We start from the raw sequence: 19,542 nt of genomic DNA on the forward strand, positions 1-19,542 counted from the left end.
GAAGCAGGCGGCGACAAAAAGTGCTAGAAAGCGAGACCATGACTGACGCAACTTTAATGGTGAGAGAGTGACGTGATCAGAGGACTGAGGAACTCGCCTGACCGAAATCAGCAGAGATACATTCTGAAAAAACGGTATATTTGATCTTCTTATAACTTGAAATCATGTCGCCTCCCAAGTAAATGGAAAAATATACATTTAATGACTTATAAGTAAACAACAATATAAGCTATCTATGCGATTCACTTCACAGCAATTCAGCTTCTTTTTTTCAAAGTACCACAGGCATACTGTACACACATATTTTAGTGACATCAGAGCTTACTGGATCTCATGACAAGAAAACAAAGAGTTTCATTTGCATAACAGGTTAAAGTAAACCAGATTTGCTCTGCCTCTCGCTCGGCGATGGATATTTGGAAGGAGGCGCTGGCAACATGTCAAAAGGTATGTTGATGTTACACTCCGAAAAGAGAAAGTAGCACCCGTCACTTACCTAAGGTCTTCGACACATTAACGGACAACACAATCAAAGAAAGACACTTGGTAGACTTGGAAACTTAGTAGAATTGCTTGGTGGCAGTTATTGAAAATGAAAGGGGGACGCGTCTTTAAAAAGAAGATACAAAAAAACTCAAGGTCCAGTCATTCGCTTTTTCTTCCCTCGTGGTCTTCCTCAGGAGAAGGATGAGGCCATTTCATGATCTCCCCGTCATATACGACCACCTTCGGTCACGGAGGCTGACCCATCACGTCGACACAATCACGTGATTCACACAGCAAGTGTTCACACTTATTTCCTAAAGTCCATTTGGGAAAACAAACGTAAACTATCACACCGAGCTTGCTGGTTATGAGCTGAATTTACACAAAAATCGGAACCGAATATCGATCAAAAAAGGCATGACGTTTGGCACCTTGCACCCTCCTGTGTGCGAGACGAGATGACCCGGTGCTTGTGGTGCTCGGATTAACAAATAAGACGTTTACTAGAAACACATGTAAGTCTTTTAAATATTGCACATCCTAAAAGAACACTGAGGGAGATAACACGGCGTCATGTGGCATGACTGTGTAAACCATATTGACTCTAACCCTGGGATCTTATATTTCTCTGCTTCTCCTCACCAGACGGGACAACCCGATCCTCTTCAAGTATCCACGGGACCAGCTCCTCTCCTCTCCTGCCAGCACAAACTAAACAGAGAATGGAGAGCAGACGGTGATGGCCGAGGTTTCTGCTGTGTTGAGCAGACCAAAGAGGAAGAGTGAGTGTCTTCGCTGCAGCTGATGTTAGTCAACCAGGGAGGAGAAGTGGGGCTGGATCAGGAGTTAGTAAGGGAGAGGGCGGGGGGGGGGGCAAACCATGGTACTCCGGAGTCCGCGGTCTTGAGTTCAAAGACCGAGAAGTTGCTCGGACCTGCTGCTAGCGGCAGGCCCCGCGAGACTTCATGCACAGTAGTTCATCCTCAGCGATAAATTCAGGGTTCGGGGCCACGCGAGGGCCGCTCCGACGAGCACAGTGTTAGGACTTGAAGACGTGCACGGCCCGCACTACGTACTGCCTGCAGATGGGGCACTCGCTCATCCTCTTTCCACATTTGGTGCAGGTTACCATGTGACCACATTCCAGCAGCACGCAGTCGATGATGGCGTCCATGCAGATGCGACACAAGTTGTCATCCGCCGCCAGCTGAGCTTTGACACCATCTGTGGATGGGGAAGGGGCGGGAGGGGAGTGGTTTTTTTTGTTTCGTTACAAAGCTTCTCTTCAGGCTCATTAAACTGTGCAGTTCAGTGATGTCGTACAGATGCTCTACAGTTCAACGGCGCCTAAGTGGAGCTGCTGCAGTCTGAACGATCAACACGACCACGTCATTCTGTTGGCTCGCTTGCAGACGATCCTCTCTTCTATTTCCCGACCTAACACATTCCTCAGATGTTATGCAAAACTGCGGTCGCTTTGCACACCTTGACACGTGTGAGGTGTCACTTTGAAATAACCTAAAACACTGTTTCCGTTTCACGTGGCGAGAACTTAGCCGTAACTCCATTAATGTGGGACTGTCTCATTCCCTCCGACGACTGAAATCAAGCCTCAGGTAAGTGCAGTCAGGCCCATGTGGGACTGTGCTAGTTTAAAAAAGGCCGTTCACATTTATAGTATTAATTTTAAACTCTAACATGGAGGATAAATACAAAATGTCAACGTAACCTCATTATAAAACATCACTCTACAGTGGCAACAGTAATGGCACAAGCAAAGTGTCAGACAAGCAGATGAGCGGTGACCAACTAACGGAAACTAAAATGAGTGACATACTTCAAGTGTTGTTTTGGGATTAAACTAAGAATGAGAAAATAGATTGTCTAAAACAATAATTGTTTTAAATATTGAGCTATTTGTCCTCCAATAAGGTGGATTGGACATTTGCAACCGTGTTAAATGTTCACAATAACTGATCTGTTACTTATAATTAGGTGCTGCCATGTGACCAAAGCAAATAATCACAACAGCAAATGATGTCAGTGGTTTATAGCGGTTGATCGTCTGATTGCTGTCTGATAGCTAAACGGGCCTAAATCGGGCTCCTGCTGCTCATATCAGTCGAGCTGCAGCCTGTCTGCTGTCCCTCCACGTCTGACTATTAAGTGGGCTAATATGATCCTCAAGCCCTTTATGTCAACAAGAGAGCCTCTCGGACGGTCGACAATGTAATTACACCTGATGGAAACCTGCTGCTACTGAAGTAACATGATGGCTCATCAAGAGGTAAAAGCTCTTAGAGCGAGTGCATTAATGAGAGGACGAGAGTCTCTCCTTCACAACGCAATGAGATGACGCCGCCGGCGGGGAAGAAAGTGACAGAATGTGGAGACACTGAACCAGGCAGGAGATAATGACTCAAGTGAGCATAAAGTGATACTATGCAGGATGATATCAGGGATCAAGTGGGTACAAATACTGCTGCATGCCTTTCCAAATATCCAATGATTGGTGCGATGTACATGTGGCCATGAAGGGGACGGCAAAGGTGCTGTAAAGTGACGTTTAATGAAAATATCTTACCTCCAACTCCACTTTTGCAGAGAGGTGGAGGATATGCAACCACTTTATAGATACGAACGGACAGTAATAAAGAAAACACATTAGTTTAGGAAACAGTGAATTTACCCTTAAAACAACGTTGAAGCACTGTTGCTTTTTAACATTGAGATCACATCACAGAAGGGACTTGCATGTCCATGAAATGTGTTAATAATAGCGTTGTCATTAAATAGGCAACGTCATAGTTTAAACCTGTGAAGCAAACAATAATTACCTGCAGTTATGCTCACGTCTATCACTGGAAGAAGCGGAGAAAACAAGGTGTTAATTATCTTCATCAGACAGAACATGGAAAGTCAACATGTGAAATTGGAAAAAAAACCTTCTTACTGGATTTCCTGTTCTGCTCATTTTCCCTGTAGAGTCGATGCACTCGCTCCAGCAGCTCCCACTTCTCGCAGCAGCCGGAGTAATTGACAAAGTTCCTGGCGAGAATCTCTTTCAGCTGGCGGACGGAGAGGTTTTCTATCGCCTCCTCATTGTCCAGATCAGACAGCGAGGCCCTGATCCTCCTCTGTGTCGCCGGACTGACCTACAATCCACGCAGGAAACAGAGCTGCGGTCGATAACACAGTCTGCGTTCCCTGAAAGCCTTGTCAGTCTCTAATGATCTTTGTTCTTCTACTATCAAAACGATTGCTAGTAAATGTGCAAAACACTAGCGTTGTACCTCCATTAAACTTTCCGTGGGCTCCAGGTTCAAGAGAGACGCTGTTGGAGTATCCTCGTGCTCCTGTGTGAGTGGGAAGCGACACACTGAGGTTAATTTAAGTTGGTTTTTAATTCTCATGAGAGCATTTCACTCACTGATCCGCCGATTAAAACACACTGCTTTAAATGTTTAATCGCCTACCATCAAATCACTGCAATGGAAACAAGACGCACGCATCATCAAAGCCAAGCGATGTGTAAAATACAACTTGAATTCTGTCGTTTAAAAGAAGCTCCTAATTTCAGATTTGGGGCAGCCGAACTGACAAAATACTGAATTGGATATTTGTTTGTCTCGTGAACAAGATGGTGACCATTCACACTCCCTGACACTATCACAAGATACACTACGGCCACAATTTAGAGTGTCTTCTAGCTCCATATGACTGTCAATGCACCATAAAAAACAACTTCATATCTCTCTGCGATCTGAGTCGTCAAAGCACAACTGTTCGGCTCTCTAATGAAAGCACGGAGGTGTTTAAACACTGACTCAGCTGCTCTTAACCCGGAGGTTCATTATTCTCTTTGAAGGTGAAAGTCTTGAATTTGCTGGATGAAAAGGGAGCAAAGTGAGGCACAGAATAGTGCAGACTCTATTTGGTTTGAGTGTATAGCTCAATGCTATCTCAGCCATTTATGCCCTTTGAAGAGACGTTATCGCCTCTTTATTCTTTTACTGCTTGACAAAAAGCAGCACGTGAAGGGCTGAAATGAGTTGTGCGATATCGTGCTGGAGTGCAGTCTCTGTTTCTGGGCCTAAACACCTCTGTCTCTCTCTGCTTTGGCATATTCCTAAAGACCAATCATTCGTTTCCTTGGAAGGAAGACGTGTTAATAATGCATCCGTCAGCGCGGCGGTGCTCGACGCCTGCCCTCAACCAGACGTCATGCTCAGACGAGACAGAAACACCAGCAGCAGCCCCGACACACGCAGAGCGGCAAACCTCTCTGCAGCGCAAAGTTCCTTTGACTCGATGTTAGATTTTGTTCAAACATCTCAAACATCTGAAGGTACTCGCAGGCACTCAGAGAGCGCAGACGTCTGCAAAGCTGCTAAATTTTAGATCTCAAGCAGAGAAAATGTTCAGGAATGTAAAATATCTTTGGCGATAGACAGTCACGGGTCACCTTTCCTTTCATGGCATTAGCTCATGAGAAAAGCAAAAAGTGAACTCAACCTCCTGGGTTTTGTGTCCTATATACCGCAGACATGTCATTTCAATAACATTATAATATCTTATTTCAGGATGATTTTATCATATTTCTTCTCAGCCAGTATTGATGTAATTTTACGTTGGAATAAAAACCTGTTTGAAGGTAACTGATCTGAGGAGGAATTGGTTAGTTCAAGAAAGTACATTACATGTTGTTGTTTCGGTGCATTAGTTATAGTCTTCACTGCAGAAACTATGTATCAATAAAGGGAAGTAGGATCATTTTATATGGAGATTTCTGATTTAAAATCTAGTTGGATGCCATTTTGACAGCGATTTACCTTTTGCAGTTTATGTGCACCCATTTACCTTTGGTTTGTCATCTGAAAGTCTTTATGTGCCACAAACTAAGAAGAGACCATGAGAGCATTGATGTGGGTCAAAGGGGGAGGTGAAGGCAGTGCGTCTGACGAGTCACTCTGACACTTGTAAATGACACTCTCTTCACCTTTGAGGTTAATTATCTTGGATGGATTGAGGGCAGACTCGGGAGAGGTATGTAAATTGTCGGCCGGGGCGTCTCACCTGGCTGCTGGTCCCTGAGCTGTCGCTGGGGCTGAGCACGTCTCCCTGAGAGGCGGAGAGCACCGACTGCTCGGAGGCGGAGCGCGTGGCCGAGGGGGGGGAGGCGGCGCGCGAGGGGGGGAGCGAGTGCAGGCTGTCTGTGTCGTCGTCGCCCCCTTCATCTTCTTCCTCCTCCTCCTCCTCCTCCTCCTCCTCGTGCGTGTCCTCTTCGTCTTCCTCCTCGTCATCGTCCTCCTCGTCCTCCTCGTCCTCCGCGTCCTCCGCCACCGGCCTCGGGGGTTCCCTCGTGCCCTGATGACAGAGCACCAGGTCCACCAGGTCCTGCTTCTCCCGGCACGTGTCGGTGGAGATGTTGCGCAGCAGCAGGTACTGCCGCAGCTCTTTCACCCGCAGCTGCATGAGCCGAGGCCTCTGGAAGGCCGTGCCGCGCAGCAGGTGGCAGGTGGCGCAGCAGCGCAGGTTCTCCTGCAGCACCGAGCACAGGGCGCAGAAGCTCTTCTTACAATCACAGCAGATGTGCTGTTGGAGGGGGAAGAGACGCAAAGATCGATGTGATGAGCTGAGCTTCATCTCCTTGTTAACACCGTTGAAACGGAACCATCATGATTCAGGAAACTGTTTTCTTTATTTTGAATTCGGGCCCTGATGTCTGACTGTTAGCATGGTCAACTATTTATCCTCCGTGGATACATGAACCATATCCTGAAAATGTTTTAAACTGGAGTCAATGCAGCTGCAGTTTGTACCAATGCTACTTCAAATATAACTACATTGTTAATATGAATTGCTGAGGCTTTTACTTTTTTGTCATATGTATATATTGATATTAGCGCTGAAACAAATAGTTGATTCATCCATTAGCTCAGTCGATTAGCAGAAAATGTATCAGCAATGTTTAATTATTTGAAGTTGTTTAGGATTCAAAAATGCCAAACATTTGCACGCTGCGACTTCTCAGATGTGAGAATTTGCTGCTTTTCACTATTTAGATAAAATAAGAAATGTTACGTTGGGAAATGACAATAGACATTTTTGATTATGCTCAGAAATGAAACGTATATGAATAATTTAAATGAAAACGTAATCGACAGATGTATTCATAGCAAAAATAATACTTTAAAAATCATGGTATTCGTTCATATTTATGATTTCCACCATATTGACAATCATGTGTTTCCTGCTGCTTCGGCAAAGAGAAAACATAGAAAGCAGCAACACCAAGTTTCATCTGAAACATGAGCTCGTACTCTGTGTGCTCAGTTCTTCTTCTGGAGATGAGTAAAATATGGAAATAAGCTTTACTATCTGTAAAGCTCCTGGTGAGGCTCGACATTTTCCTGGCGTTACACCGTCTCCTGATACACAGCAGCGCAGCAGATTGACACTTCAAATGGGCCGGAAAGCAGGTCAGCCACGGCTGTTAACATTTCCTTATCACCGGGGCACCAATGTGCTCTTGGTGGAGCAGAGCGCGTTTGCAAGGCAAAAGATACTTTTCTTCAATAATGTGTAGTTAATCCCCCGCCGCGTTATTTTTTTTTTAAACAATGAAAATATCCCGCTGACACACAAACGTGTGTGTGCGTGTGTGTGTGTGTGTGTGTGTGGGGAATCTGCTTGCTGTCAGAAAGGCAACTGGTGTGAGGACGGCGATAGAGCGATCTGAAGCTTTTTCATCAGTGTCTCAGACTGCCAGACAGAGACGCTGACATGTTGAGCATAAATATGAATGCTGCATGTTTTCCAAGGAACATGCCAGTGGATTTATCTCTTCTTTTTTTTTACCAGCATTGGTGGATGACCCTTTTTCAAAACAAACCACCACAAGCTTTTTAGGTCAACTAACAACCTAAAGCAGAGGTAGAAGAATATTCTTTGCTTATTTAAAAGTACCAATACGAGACAAAAAAACCCTCCTTGACATGTATTATCAACCAAATGTACTAAAATGGCTGATGCATTATTATATATGATAGTATTATATTGTTAATGCTGCTGCTCCACTGCTGTTTACCACAAACTCTGTAATCATAGTATCTTAAATCTTAATCTGAAAAGTGTTTATCATGGTTGATGGATAAAATAAGTGGAGTGGACGCATAAAGAAGTATACGTTCTCAAAACTTAAGTACAAGTGGCTCTTGAGACATCACTGCCTTCAAGACAAATGTTGGTTTCCATTCACGTCCGTCCAGCATGAACATCGGCTCGCGGAGTCTTTAAACTTTCTTTCCCATCGTAGTAAACCACTGTCTGCCTTTATTTTTATCACTGACATCTTGTACCTTCCTGTGATGCCTGCCTTATCTGAGCCTTTGTCTCGTGTACTGGCTGCTATCCTGTTCTATTAATGTCTCTTCTTGCCGTTTCATTTCTGTTAACTGTTAACAGGACGATGCTCGGCCATCCCACCGTGTTTAATGAAGGTTCAATAAAGAGCTTTAATGGGGATTTAACCCTGAGAGAGAAACAAAATAATGGAAGTGTTAATGTAAAATATACATTTTGTATTTCAGTGTGAAACGCTGCATTATTGTTTCGGAGGTGTTCGCATTAAAAAGATCTTCAGCAAGTGAGTCAGTAATTATGAATGTCAGTGTTTCCTTGAATGCATCATGAGGAAGAGTCCGTGCTGTAACTGCACGCAAGGATTACATAATTCTGACAATAAAAAGCTGACTAAATGACTCCGAGTCTGAAGGATTACTCCAGCACGTTTCCATCCTGCGCGTAGATTTGCAAACACTTTCCTAACCTCCAAATACAAATAAAAACACTTTTATCTTTAATCTACTGTCGAACGCAGCATCACTTTCCCCTCCCGCAACTCTTGCTTACCTTGCGTCTGAAGACAGAGAAGGCCAGTCCGCAGGCCTTGCACAGCTGTCCGGCGCTGCCCGAGCTGGTGGGGGGGTAGGTGGAGTACCCGGCGCTCGGGGCGAAGCGGAAGGGCCCCGCCCCGGCCCCGAACCCTGGCTGCTGCGCCCGCACCGTGCCCGTGCCCATCACCTCGTTCAGCAGCCCACAGCATGACGCCCACATGGACGATGCCCCCGCCTGCAGAGTACACACACACACACACACCCACGCCCACGCACACACACACACACACAAGGAGATAAGGCCATAAGGACACACATTTCAAACTTTTAAAAAAATGTCTAACTATCTAGATGACTTTTAGTTTCAATGATTTATTAAAGCATCTCTTTGGCCTCATCAGATACTCTAACTTTAGGTTTTTCTTGTTCTTATTTTGGTAAACTGGCTTGTTTCAGGTGCTTCACTTCCTGCCCTGTGCATCGTCTAACCCACCCCCGTCCCTCGATGACACCCTCCTTTCATTGGGAGGTGTGCTCTTCTTTGTCTGTGTTAGTTCGTCTTCGCTGTTCACAGTTTATGTTTGCAGCCTTTTAATCCCCACGACTTCTTGCTTCATGATATTCACACTCAGCTGTTTACACCGCTGTTTTTAAATACTGTTGTCTGGTTTTGGACTAAACTGCCGCGCACCGAACTCTTTGTTCCAGTAAAGACTATTGTATTTAATCTGCGTTCGGATGTCTTGCATTTGAGTCCATTGTCTGTTGGTTTAAACATGTGATGTGTTATATATATTTGTGTGCATTATTTCTACACATTTCCCCAAAGTTCAGTCCGCCATAATTGGAAGAAATACAAACACCATTCTTAGATCTGCTGATCGTAAAGGCCAGTGGGCAGCACATTATTGAGAGTGCTCCGTCGTCTCTGAGGTTAGAGATAATTAGACAGAAGACGACTCTAAAAGCTCCTATTAATGACAATCTCCAAAGAGCGTTGCAATTTAAGTTTCTCAGTCACTGCATTATTTTGAACAAAGTGATAAACACATCATCCACGTTAGGAGTCTCGACCACACAACACGTCTCGTGAGCCTCAAATGCGAAGAGGTGGACGCTACGCGGCCTCCCTGCGCGCTGAGGAAACATGCAAACTAGCGAAACGTTGGCGCACTCGGCCTGTAAAGTAAAAGTGCGTTGGATGTGTAACTGACCACAAGACGGGCCAGACACAGGGAGCAAAGATGGCGTGATGGGAGCCGCGGCTCCGTGGGGCATACTGATGAGTGGAGGAGGGAGGGGGAGGACAGTGAGGAGAGAATATGTCTTCTGTTGTTCCCCAGCCCGCTGAATCAATAGCTGACATGAGCATAATGCGAGCCCTCTGTGGTTCCCGGCTCTATGCGGAAAACAATGGCATTCGCAGGGTCCTGCCACGTCTCTTCTTCTTAAGGCAGCGCTCCGCTTCGACTTGCCACAAACGCCCAGTGAGCTGACCTCGCCCATCTGCTCAGGGATTCGTTATGCAATCTTAAGAACAAGGCTCTATATGTGGAGTCACGTCAAGGAGGAGGAAGCCCCTGCTGCAGAGAGACGACCAGGGTGGATTTTTAAAGGTTAAATCCATCATTACATATAGAATGGTTTGTTGGGTAGATCACTAACATGGGAGCACCAGGTGGCATCTTTAATGTGCTTGTTTTGTCTGAACAACAGTCCAAAACCTGAAAATATGTATTTTACAGTGATATAAAAACAGACAATTAGAAAATGCTCAAATCTGAGAAGCAGGAAGCAGTTGAGATGTTCCATCATCATCATCATCATCGTCATGCATCTCGTCCACAAGCAGCTCACTTCATCACGGGACGCCTCCAGCTTTATGTGCACAATAAAACCATGATGCAGAACAACTTAAGTTATTTGCCCGCGGCGTCAGCCGGACCTGATGTTCAGCTGCTGAAAAGTCTCCCGACTCAGACACTGCCTCGCTCTCATGAGAGCGAAGCCACGAGAGGGAATGTTTCCTGCATTCTCCGTGCGAGGAGCCGCTGCAGTCGGGCCATGAAATCAGAGTTATCTGGCTTTGAGCCAGCAGCACGAGTCCCCTCTGTCACTTCAATTAGCACACTGTAAGCTCTGCGGGCAGGGAGTCCCGAACAAACAAGTGACAAGAGTACACGTCACATGTGTGGTTCATTGCTTTGTTTTTTCTTGTATCATTTATATTTTGTATACAACTAGGAGCCCCATTATATATAGATATATACACATTATACTTTGGACACTTTTGAGTGTCAGGTCTGGACCAAATAATTGAGATATTTCTCACACCGCTGCTGGATTTCCAACATCGAGACAGCAAACAATCCGGTCCCAGTATGAGCACACAAACAAAGACTGATAAGGGTGGGCGGGTGGGGGCACATCTTTAAATAGAAAAACCAAAAAGAGAGGCAAATCAGCAATGTTCAGGCCTGGCATGGTGGAGTGATCTGACCTCATTAAATTTGTTTTTGAGGATCAAAATCTCAAAAATTGCACGAGCACAGACGAGTGAAACCATACGGGAGCCTCGATGGGCCTAAATGGGTCATGAGACTGGAGTGTTTAACGAGAACTGAAAAGCAGTCTGACACCGAAAAAGAAAACATGGAGTGACTTCTATCCATCTAGGGATTTATCTACTGCTGATAAGTTTGCCGTTTACTAAATGACAACAATAAGGACATAAAGAATTCACTTTTTACACATGAATTTCCGTTTACTCATCAAAAAAATCCCACACAGACTTTTTTTTTTTGTCTGGTGAAACAACTCTGACGTCATGAAGCTCATTTCATAATCCTGCATTACAAACTGGAGAAAGGGCTTTGTTGGACAATATGCATTTAGAAGGCAGGGGTTTCTCATGAAAAATGCTGTTCAGTTGCATTGTGGGACATTTAGGAAGCCAGAGTTGCGTTAACAGCCAGGTCACTTCATTACATTGATGCCACTAATATCCTGTAAGTCCAACATTGACATATAGTAGTTCTGCTCACGGATTTGTAACAGTATCAACTGGTTATGCTGTAAGTTATGAGTAGATAATCATGATCAAATCTCTGAATGACTAATGGAATTTATTGGCCCTTGTCCATGTATTGCAAGCAAGTTGCTTATCGGCATTTATATACAGATTTATGGCGAACAGTTAATGGTGTTCAGTGCAAACAACTGTGCATCATCAAACATGTTCTAGACAGGTTCATCGCTCCACATCTTTCCATCACCCACTGTCTTCCTCTCACATTTCATTTCCTCTTTCTCTCTGCTGAATCTCCCCCAGCCCCTTTTTTTAGACTAGAAATGTCACTCCCACCGTGAAAAGTGAATTCAGCTGCCATTCAGTGTAACGTCGCCCACTGAAAAATAAACTCATCACCGCCTTTCGTTGTTTGTCTAAAAACGATGGGAAGAAATGTGAAGCTTCATCCAAATGAGGCATTACTCAAGTTGATGTTCAGTGATGTCTGATGCGGCCTTCTGATCCAGTTATGTCTGCAGAGATATGCAGAGAAAGCTCAAGCTGCTACCAGCTAAGTTTGGATTTGTGTCTGCAAAATAACAGATTCATACGGTTTACTCTAGAAGCAGGGGGAGGGTTCAGCCCGGAGAATTATGTGTGGAAATACAAACAGATATAGACGGCTGCGGAGGCTGTCCTGCAGTAACAAACCATGACGGGACTATATTACAACCACAGCCGGAGTTCTGCTGTGCCCCCCGGACTCTGACTTTTACAGGCCGGCCTAAGTGAGTTTGGTCTCGTTCGGGATATTCATGATCCGCTGTGCTACATCAGTGTTACATCTGACAATTTCATCAGAGATTTGTGAGCGTTTGCATCCACGATGGATTGAAAATGAAACATTACATTACATCAAACATTAAGAGGATTTTGAAGCGAAAGTATATGTCACAGACTGATTGAAATGGCATTGATAACACGTACTGTACGGCAGTCTGTCCTGTTTTGAGATGTATGATTATACATTTCAGTTAATGCCGTCGGTGCCACAGGGGCAGAAAAGCTGCTTTTCATTTTAAACCAGATTAGTCAATAAAACATCACGTCCATTTTGTTTTCCTGCGACACAGTGATGCCACGCTGTCCACCAGGAGTTAAGCACCTACTCTTGTTTTCCACGTGACAAACAGTATTGAAGTGCTTGACGTGCTGCACACAACACTTGACCCCGCTGTGAGTCGGAGAAAATATTCTGAGAATCCAAAATGAATTATTAATTGGGAAAAATGTGCCTGTTCGGTGTTGAAAAGATTGTTGATGAAAGACACTTTTTGTTTAGTCAAAGCGTAAAAATTGTGTCCTGTGTGATCATAGCCTGAAACAATCTAACATTGTAGTGGCTTTAAAGGCTTTATATACTTCGTTTTATAAACATAGTTTTGTAAATGTTGTGATTTGCGAGCAAATTGTATTTTTTTTTTTAGTAATTTTAAAGTAATATGCAAAGCTTAAATATGTTTTTACAAATTCCAATATACCAAATAACAGTATGCCCACCCTGCAATGCCCAATGCTACACGTAAACACACATTACTCCAAAACATGCAGTGTATTTGAAAAGGAGAGTTGGTGTAAAAACATCATTTTCACAGGCCTGATAAACCTTCTCCTCCATCAACTCCAGTTATGATGTGATATTTAGATATAAAAACAGCCTACCTGGCCAGCCAGAGCTGCGTCGCTGGCTTTAAGCTTGCAGCAGCTGTTTGGGGAAACCCTCAAGCCTGCCACACAAATCACAATACTTCACTATGAAATGTAGCGGAGCGAAAGGTCTCACAACATAAATAGTGTTACATTCAAAACAGTGCTGAAGTTAAGTACTTGGACGAGTGTATGTTATTACTTTGCAAATCTTAAATTATTTGCAAAATGGAGACATGCACCTTTAAAAGTAATCATTGATGCATGCGATCAGTATGACTTCAGCAAGTGATACTTCATCTGTGTGTGTGTGTACAGTTGGTTACTAATCATGATGAGGATGATGATGATGATGATGATGATGGTTGCAGCGACAGTCCGGCTCCCACCTCACCTCTCACCGTGACTGTCACCATAAAAACCTGCTGCCACCAATGACATCATCGCCATCATCTTCATCATTATACGTCCTGAGCGCGAGCTGCCAGACAGCATCATCACCTTTTTCCTCCCTGTGCTGCAGCTACAGCGCGCGCACACATACACACACACACACACACACACACACACACACACACACACACACACACACACACACACATGCACACACACACACTTCACAGGAGAGAGGAAGGAAGGAGACTCCTGACACAGCTCGGACCTGAGAGCTGAATCTCTCCAAACATCCCCGCACTCACTCACTCGCTGACCGCAGTCTCTATCTCATTAGATCGGATTAGAAGCCTGGCGATGAACGGACGTCGCTCCGGCGCCTTCAGTCCACTGAACTATCCCAGTAGGGTCAAAGCAGGCACATAGAAGGCGACACACTGTACCTACTGTTTATCAGGACGATTGGAGATGCAGGAAAAACATCCCGAGGCTTGCCAGCTCGCCGGGAAAAATAAAATAAAAAAACATGTCTTTACGAGCAGCAGCGAGAAGAAGATGTCTGCTGGACATGTCAAAATGAACCAGTGGATGCTGCATTTAAACGAAAGCCTGTTGATGTAATTGCATCTTGGTGCACGCGAACGCATCAAATTGACATTAGGATGGAGGTATTCCCTGCGTCTCGGTGCAGCATCGTGCGGAATATCACAAGACATCTGCATCGTAAGCGAATCCAAATCGTGAGAGACCTGCACATTGTTCACGTACCTTCATTGCACCTCCCGTCTGAGGAATTTGCCGAGTAATGTCAGGACGACGACCATTGCAAGTGCACAGGGAATCAAACCATTACGTCTTCCCTCTCTCCAGCTGCCTGTGTGTGTGGAGTAAGCATAACGTAATGGCAAAAGGAGCCGCAGCCAATCACAGAGCGCACACCGGCGCTGGTATCTTTAGCAGCCAATCCGCGTGAACACATCACCGGAGTGGGCGTTCAGTGCCGCGCGCAGCGACGCATGTGCGAGACCGGCAGACGCATCATGCCATTTGCACAGCTCCGGTTTATTCTTATGAATTTGCTTCTTTTTTTTTTTTTTTTGGGACGGACATTTGTTTCTTAAAATAAGTTGCTCGCTGCATCAGACATGAGGCAGATGTGCAATCATATATGTTTTTTAAAATTGTATTTCACAAGAAATATTGTTTTAAAATGGGTTTTTATTTTGGCATTAAGAGGCATAACCTGAGATTACCTCCTGCTCAGACACATGCTGTGTTATTTCGGTTTTGTTCCATAAATAAATGCGTCTACAATCGTATTTACGCATAAATCGCATTTAGCCCGCGCGCGCGCGTGTGTTTGTGCGTGTCTATGTGTGTGTGTGTGTGTGTGTGTGTGTGTGTGTGTGTGTGTGTGTGTGTGTGTGTGTGTGTGTGTGTGTGTGACGCGTGTGCACACTGCTGTCTGCAGTAAAGAGATTAGAGAGGTTTTCTTCCATCACATGGCCGGTACCGCTGTGAGCCTGCAGGGGGCAGCAGATAGCGCTGCCACATCATTATTATCGTTCAGATGTAGCTGAGCCTCAGGGGAGGAAAGCTGCTCATGCTGTTCATTATGTTCCTATTGTATTATAATGCAGCTCAAATGCTCAAAGTGTAAGTTATGCAGCTGTTGCAATAGCAGAGCAGGAAACCAACAACAAAAAAGCCATTTAAGGTGTCATAATGATGCAGATAGAGTGTTATGCTGCAGCCTGAGTCTCTTTAAATTCTCTGCCATTTCCAGTACATCAAACAGTGACCCTACTATGTTGATTTTATTTCACAGGACCACATTAAAAGATCTGTGGAGGCCCTCGGGCCAGCAGTGACACACTTTAGAGCTTTAGACTTGGCCTGAATTTTCTTCCACAGTGTTTAAATATCAAAGTTGTGTTGGATGATGGAAGTGTGCAAACTCTTTCTCACGTCTGAAAAAAATGCAGACAAATTATCAGTTGGGAATATGAATGTACTGTAATGTTTTTATTTGAGCCGATTTTGACATACATCGCCGACATTTTTGTCAAACGCAATGATTCTTTCAAATTATGTTTGCGGTGCAAAGCATTGACAAAAAACAGCTACATCTTTTCTTTTTCCAGAAACAGTGTCCTCATTTCTCTCTAGATAATCCACAGGGCTCAATGCCAACAGTTTTCACCGAGACTATGTTCTCAGAAAGTAGATCCAATGAAAACTGTCAGCGAATGATCGCTATTAACTGGGACATTGTTTTTTTAAAGGATAGCTTGATGCTTTGAGCACCACATGAAATGGACTTTATATTGACAAATACAGGATGTGATCAAGATGTTCTCTCCAGATGTTGGTAGTTTATTTGTGAGGATGCCAGTAAAGTATGGGACAGTTTGGGTTTACTCACACACGGATGATGTTGTTTTTTTTTGTTACTCTTTAGGGAACATTGCATTGACATTTATATTCTGTGGACATGTTTCTAAAGAAGAAGGAGAAGAGAACTGGCAGAGATCCAGAGAACGGGAGACTTTTGCTTTTGGGTCCAGACTAAGTGAGGATAACAAAAGGTAGTAGAGCAAGAAAGGGGAAAAGGCCGGTGGGTGAAGTCATAGAGATTAAAAAGAGACAACCGGCTTTACCCAAATGTATACAGCGAAAATAAACACATCATACTAAATAGAAATAACACCATGTTGTTATTGTCTCCTCTCCGTCTCTCACACTCGGTTTCCTGTCCCCTCTTGACCCTCGAGAGCTGCAACTTAGTTTGTGTCAATGCTCGTTGCTTCATTTATTCTGCACTTTTCTCTGTTTGAGTGTCAGTTTCCTCTCAGGTTTTACAGAAAGTGCAACATTCTTCCACAACACTTTTTAACAACAAAATGTTTGGTGACAAAAGTTAACTGTTACAAACTGTAAGACATATTAAAGAGCATCAGCTGCTCCAGAAAAAGCTTCAATTAACAGCTATGTTCATTATTGATTAGTCACAAAAAACCTTTTAATTCCTTTAAATGTTTTATAAATTGACAAAACATATATTACAGATATATACAGCCATATAAAAGTCTCTCGCTGTAATAATAATGTGTGATTTGTTTCTTGCATAAAAAAGTTTTCACCTGCTCCTCCATCATGATGATACATGATGATAATACACATATTGATTTGAAAACTTTGACAACTGGACACAAGGTGGCTCCTTCGTCCATAAAGTCCGTTCTCAGTGTCAGTGAAGCTGGAACCAGAGAATCTTTTGCAGTTTTGCCTTTTCATTTATTAGGACACTTATTTCTCAAAGTTTTTGATCTATTTCCTGATTCTTGACCACCAGAGTGTTTCACACACGCTTATAGGATTTCTTGACACATTGAGTGAACACGCCCTCTTGAATATTCATCTCTTTCCCTCACTGTTTCTCATCAGCTTCCGTGCTTTGTTCTCACAGCTGCCGTGCACGTTCCCCCTATTGCACAACTGGAGTATGATCTAATTCATCACTTTCATTCTGCTTAAGCAGATAAGAAGTTCCTGACAAAGGCAAAACGTCATGGAAATTACATTTAAGAATTCACATATTTACTGAAAAATGTGTTCTCCTGAGGGGGAATGAAATGTGAAAGCAAAACAAACACCTAACAATCACCTTTTATGGGAATGATTATGGATCCCACTCATTTCATCCGGTGATTTACGGTCAGTTTACACAATATAACAAACTTTTTGGCGAGAAACAGATGAAAAGTTTAAACATTGTGAGGAGTAGCATCTGTGGGAGAGAGTCCAACACACATCTAGCTCCACGATTGCGAAACGTGAGCAATAAAAAACTGAAGGTTGAATGGACAATGTTACGCAAGGTGAACCAGCAGCTCTAGTTTCTCATGATCTCTTGCATGCACGGTGATATAATTGCTTCTAAACTATTGCATAACTATTAAATTGGGCTCCTAAAAAGACCAAATACATCCGGTCCTTGCAGCTGAAATAAATAATTTAATACAAACGTTCAGCTGCTTCTTGCCCTCACAAGCCACACATGGAACCGACGTCCTGCAGCTGCTCTGTGCTGCAAACACGCACCACTAGATGGCGCGTGTTTGCTTTCAAAAAGAGAGCAATACAACAAGGCTCATTGTGTGTTTGCTCTAGAGTTTAACAATTTATCATGAGTGACACATCTGTAAAAGCAAAAAGTCACCTGTTCAAGGATTTACTCAAGTAAAGTTACATCACTGTTCATCATTTTATTGGATTATAGCTATTTATGCATTAATACATCACTTTAATGTTACAGATGTAAAAGTGCACTTAATTTAAAGTGCTTTAGATACTGCCGGGTATCAATGAAGTCTAACTCGATCTTAATCTGCAATAATACATGGTCTATTTGTTTCATCTGAATATGTATTGTAACTAGTAACTTACTGATCAAGCGTTTACATAGAAACATTGTTAGAGATGAAACCTCTGCTTCACAGCCTTTTGGCTTTTGGGACATTTACCAAAAGAAAAGAAAAGAAAAGCAAAGGGGGTTGTGGCCTCTCGTCACCTTTCAGGTTTGACTTGTTTGATGGTTTCATTAAGATAACTGCTCGAGGCCCGAAGAGGTTGAATCATCAAAATGTTCACAAAAAGCACAGATTAGTACAAAAACATTTGTGTTGCAGAACTTTGTTTGTTCTTTCTTGTTTTTTCTCCGTCTTCGATGTATCATCTCATGACCCCTCACATGGATCCTGTGACCCTTTAGAGGGCCCGACCTTTCTGACCTGAGATCCGACCTTTCTGACCTGTAGAGCGTCTGTCTTGAGAGGGAAGATCTTGTGAGAGAGTTTGTGGCCGGGTCAAACCACAGGGAGGAGGAAACACAAGGGCAAGAGAATGAAAACATTCCTCCTGCCTCCTACATCACTGAGTGTGCAAACCTGTGGCCCGCCACACATCCCGTGTCAGCGCTAATGACCACTGAAGAAGGAGTGCAATCTTTTTGAAAGATCTGCTTAAGATGATCCAGCTTGGTGCAATTATTAAATATTCTCCTTTGCCTTCTTTCAAGTTTTGTTGTAGCGACACGAGAAGTGGGCAAAGCAGCACCGTGACTCCATGTCACAATCACACACAGCGCAGTAAAGAGTTGTGCACTCACAAGAGACATTTAAAAGATGGCATTACACAATGTCGCTCACGTGGTGAACACGTGAGCAACATTGCAAGATTTATATATATATATATATATATATATATATATATATATAGAGAGAGAGAGAGAGAGAGAGAGAGAGAGAGAGAGAGAGAGAGAGAGAGAGAGAGAGATACTGTATAAATACTTATATACATATATGTTCATATATATGTATATATATCACATTTATATGTATATATCTATAGATACATACATATGTATACATTTACATATGTATTTATATACATTTATATATAATGTATATATACTTTATATAATATATACGTTTATTTATCTATGTATATATAATATATATAAATTCTATGTTGAAGAAGATAACAACATGTTTTTTCTTTGTTTGTTTTTTCTGTTCTGGAGCTTTGGATGATATCACATGACCTTCATCAGCAGGTGAAGTTCGCCCAGTCGACATGGTGCTGATTTCAAGGTCAACAATGTCTGTTTTTGTCTGAGGCGTTAAATCACCTTAATGTTCATTTTAAAGACGGTAGTTTGTGTTACCTCTGAGCTGTATACTTACTGTGATTATTCTACAGTAGGACATATGCTTTATGACTTCCCACTGCCATTGTTTATGTCTGAGGAACAGCACAGACACCCGATACTTAAACTGCTAAACGTCAGCAGGGTGTTTTAGTGTTGGCCACAAACCAGGAGAGGATGCTCCGCTACCCGACACTCCTCTGAGGGACAAACTGGGACTGGGAGATGGATGGCCTCGGGCTTTCCCTCTGAATTTGAAACTGCCTCGCTAGCAGAGCAGCTACAAGTCAGCAGGATGTTGATATTATTCTGCACCCGACAGGTTCCTACAGGGCACC

The 19,542-nt window shown here is 43.4% G+C and overlaps 1 protein-coding gene across 2 annotated transcripts; it reads right to left on the reverse strand.

The window, feature by feature from the left end:
• Positions 1–37: 37 nt before the first annotated feature.
• rnf34b (ring finger protein 34b) lies at positions 38–14,367 on the reverse strand. Of its 2 annotated transcripts, XM_068574738.1 has the most exons (9): positions 14,263–14,367; positions 13,117–13,181; positions 8,401–8,619; positions 5,563–6,081; positions 3,780–3,842; positions 3,440–3,641; positions 3,324–3,347; positions 3,071–3,112; positions 38–1,710 (listed from the first exon to the last, which is right to left on the reverse strand). In XM_068574738.1, the coding sequence occupies exons 3-9, from the start codon at positions 8,602–8,604 to the stop codon at positions 1,526–1,528; spliced, it is 1,239 nt and encodes a 412-aa protein (XP_068430839.1). In that variant the 5' UTR covers positions 8,605–8,619; positions 13,117–13,181; positions 14,263–14,367; the 3' UTR covers positions 38–1,525. The 2 variants fall into 2 exon arrangements, with proteins under 2 accessions (XP_068430839.1, XP_068430838.1); XM_068574737.1 differs by lacking the exon at positions 13,117–13,181.
• Between the last annotated feature and the right edge of the window lie 5,175 nt (positions 14,368–19,542).

The sequence above is a fragment of the Clinocottus analis genome, unplaced genomic scaffold (genome assembly GCF_023055335.1).
Source record: "Clinocottus analis isolate CAN_PGR_092001 unplaced genomic scaffold, fCliAna1.0.p SCAF_13, whole genome shotgun sequence".
NCBI lineage: Eukaryota > Metazoa > Chordata > Actinopteri > Perciformes > Cottidae > Clinocottus > Clinocottus analis.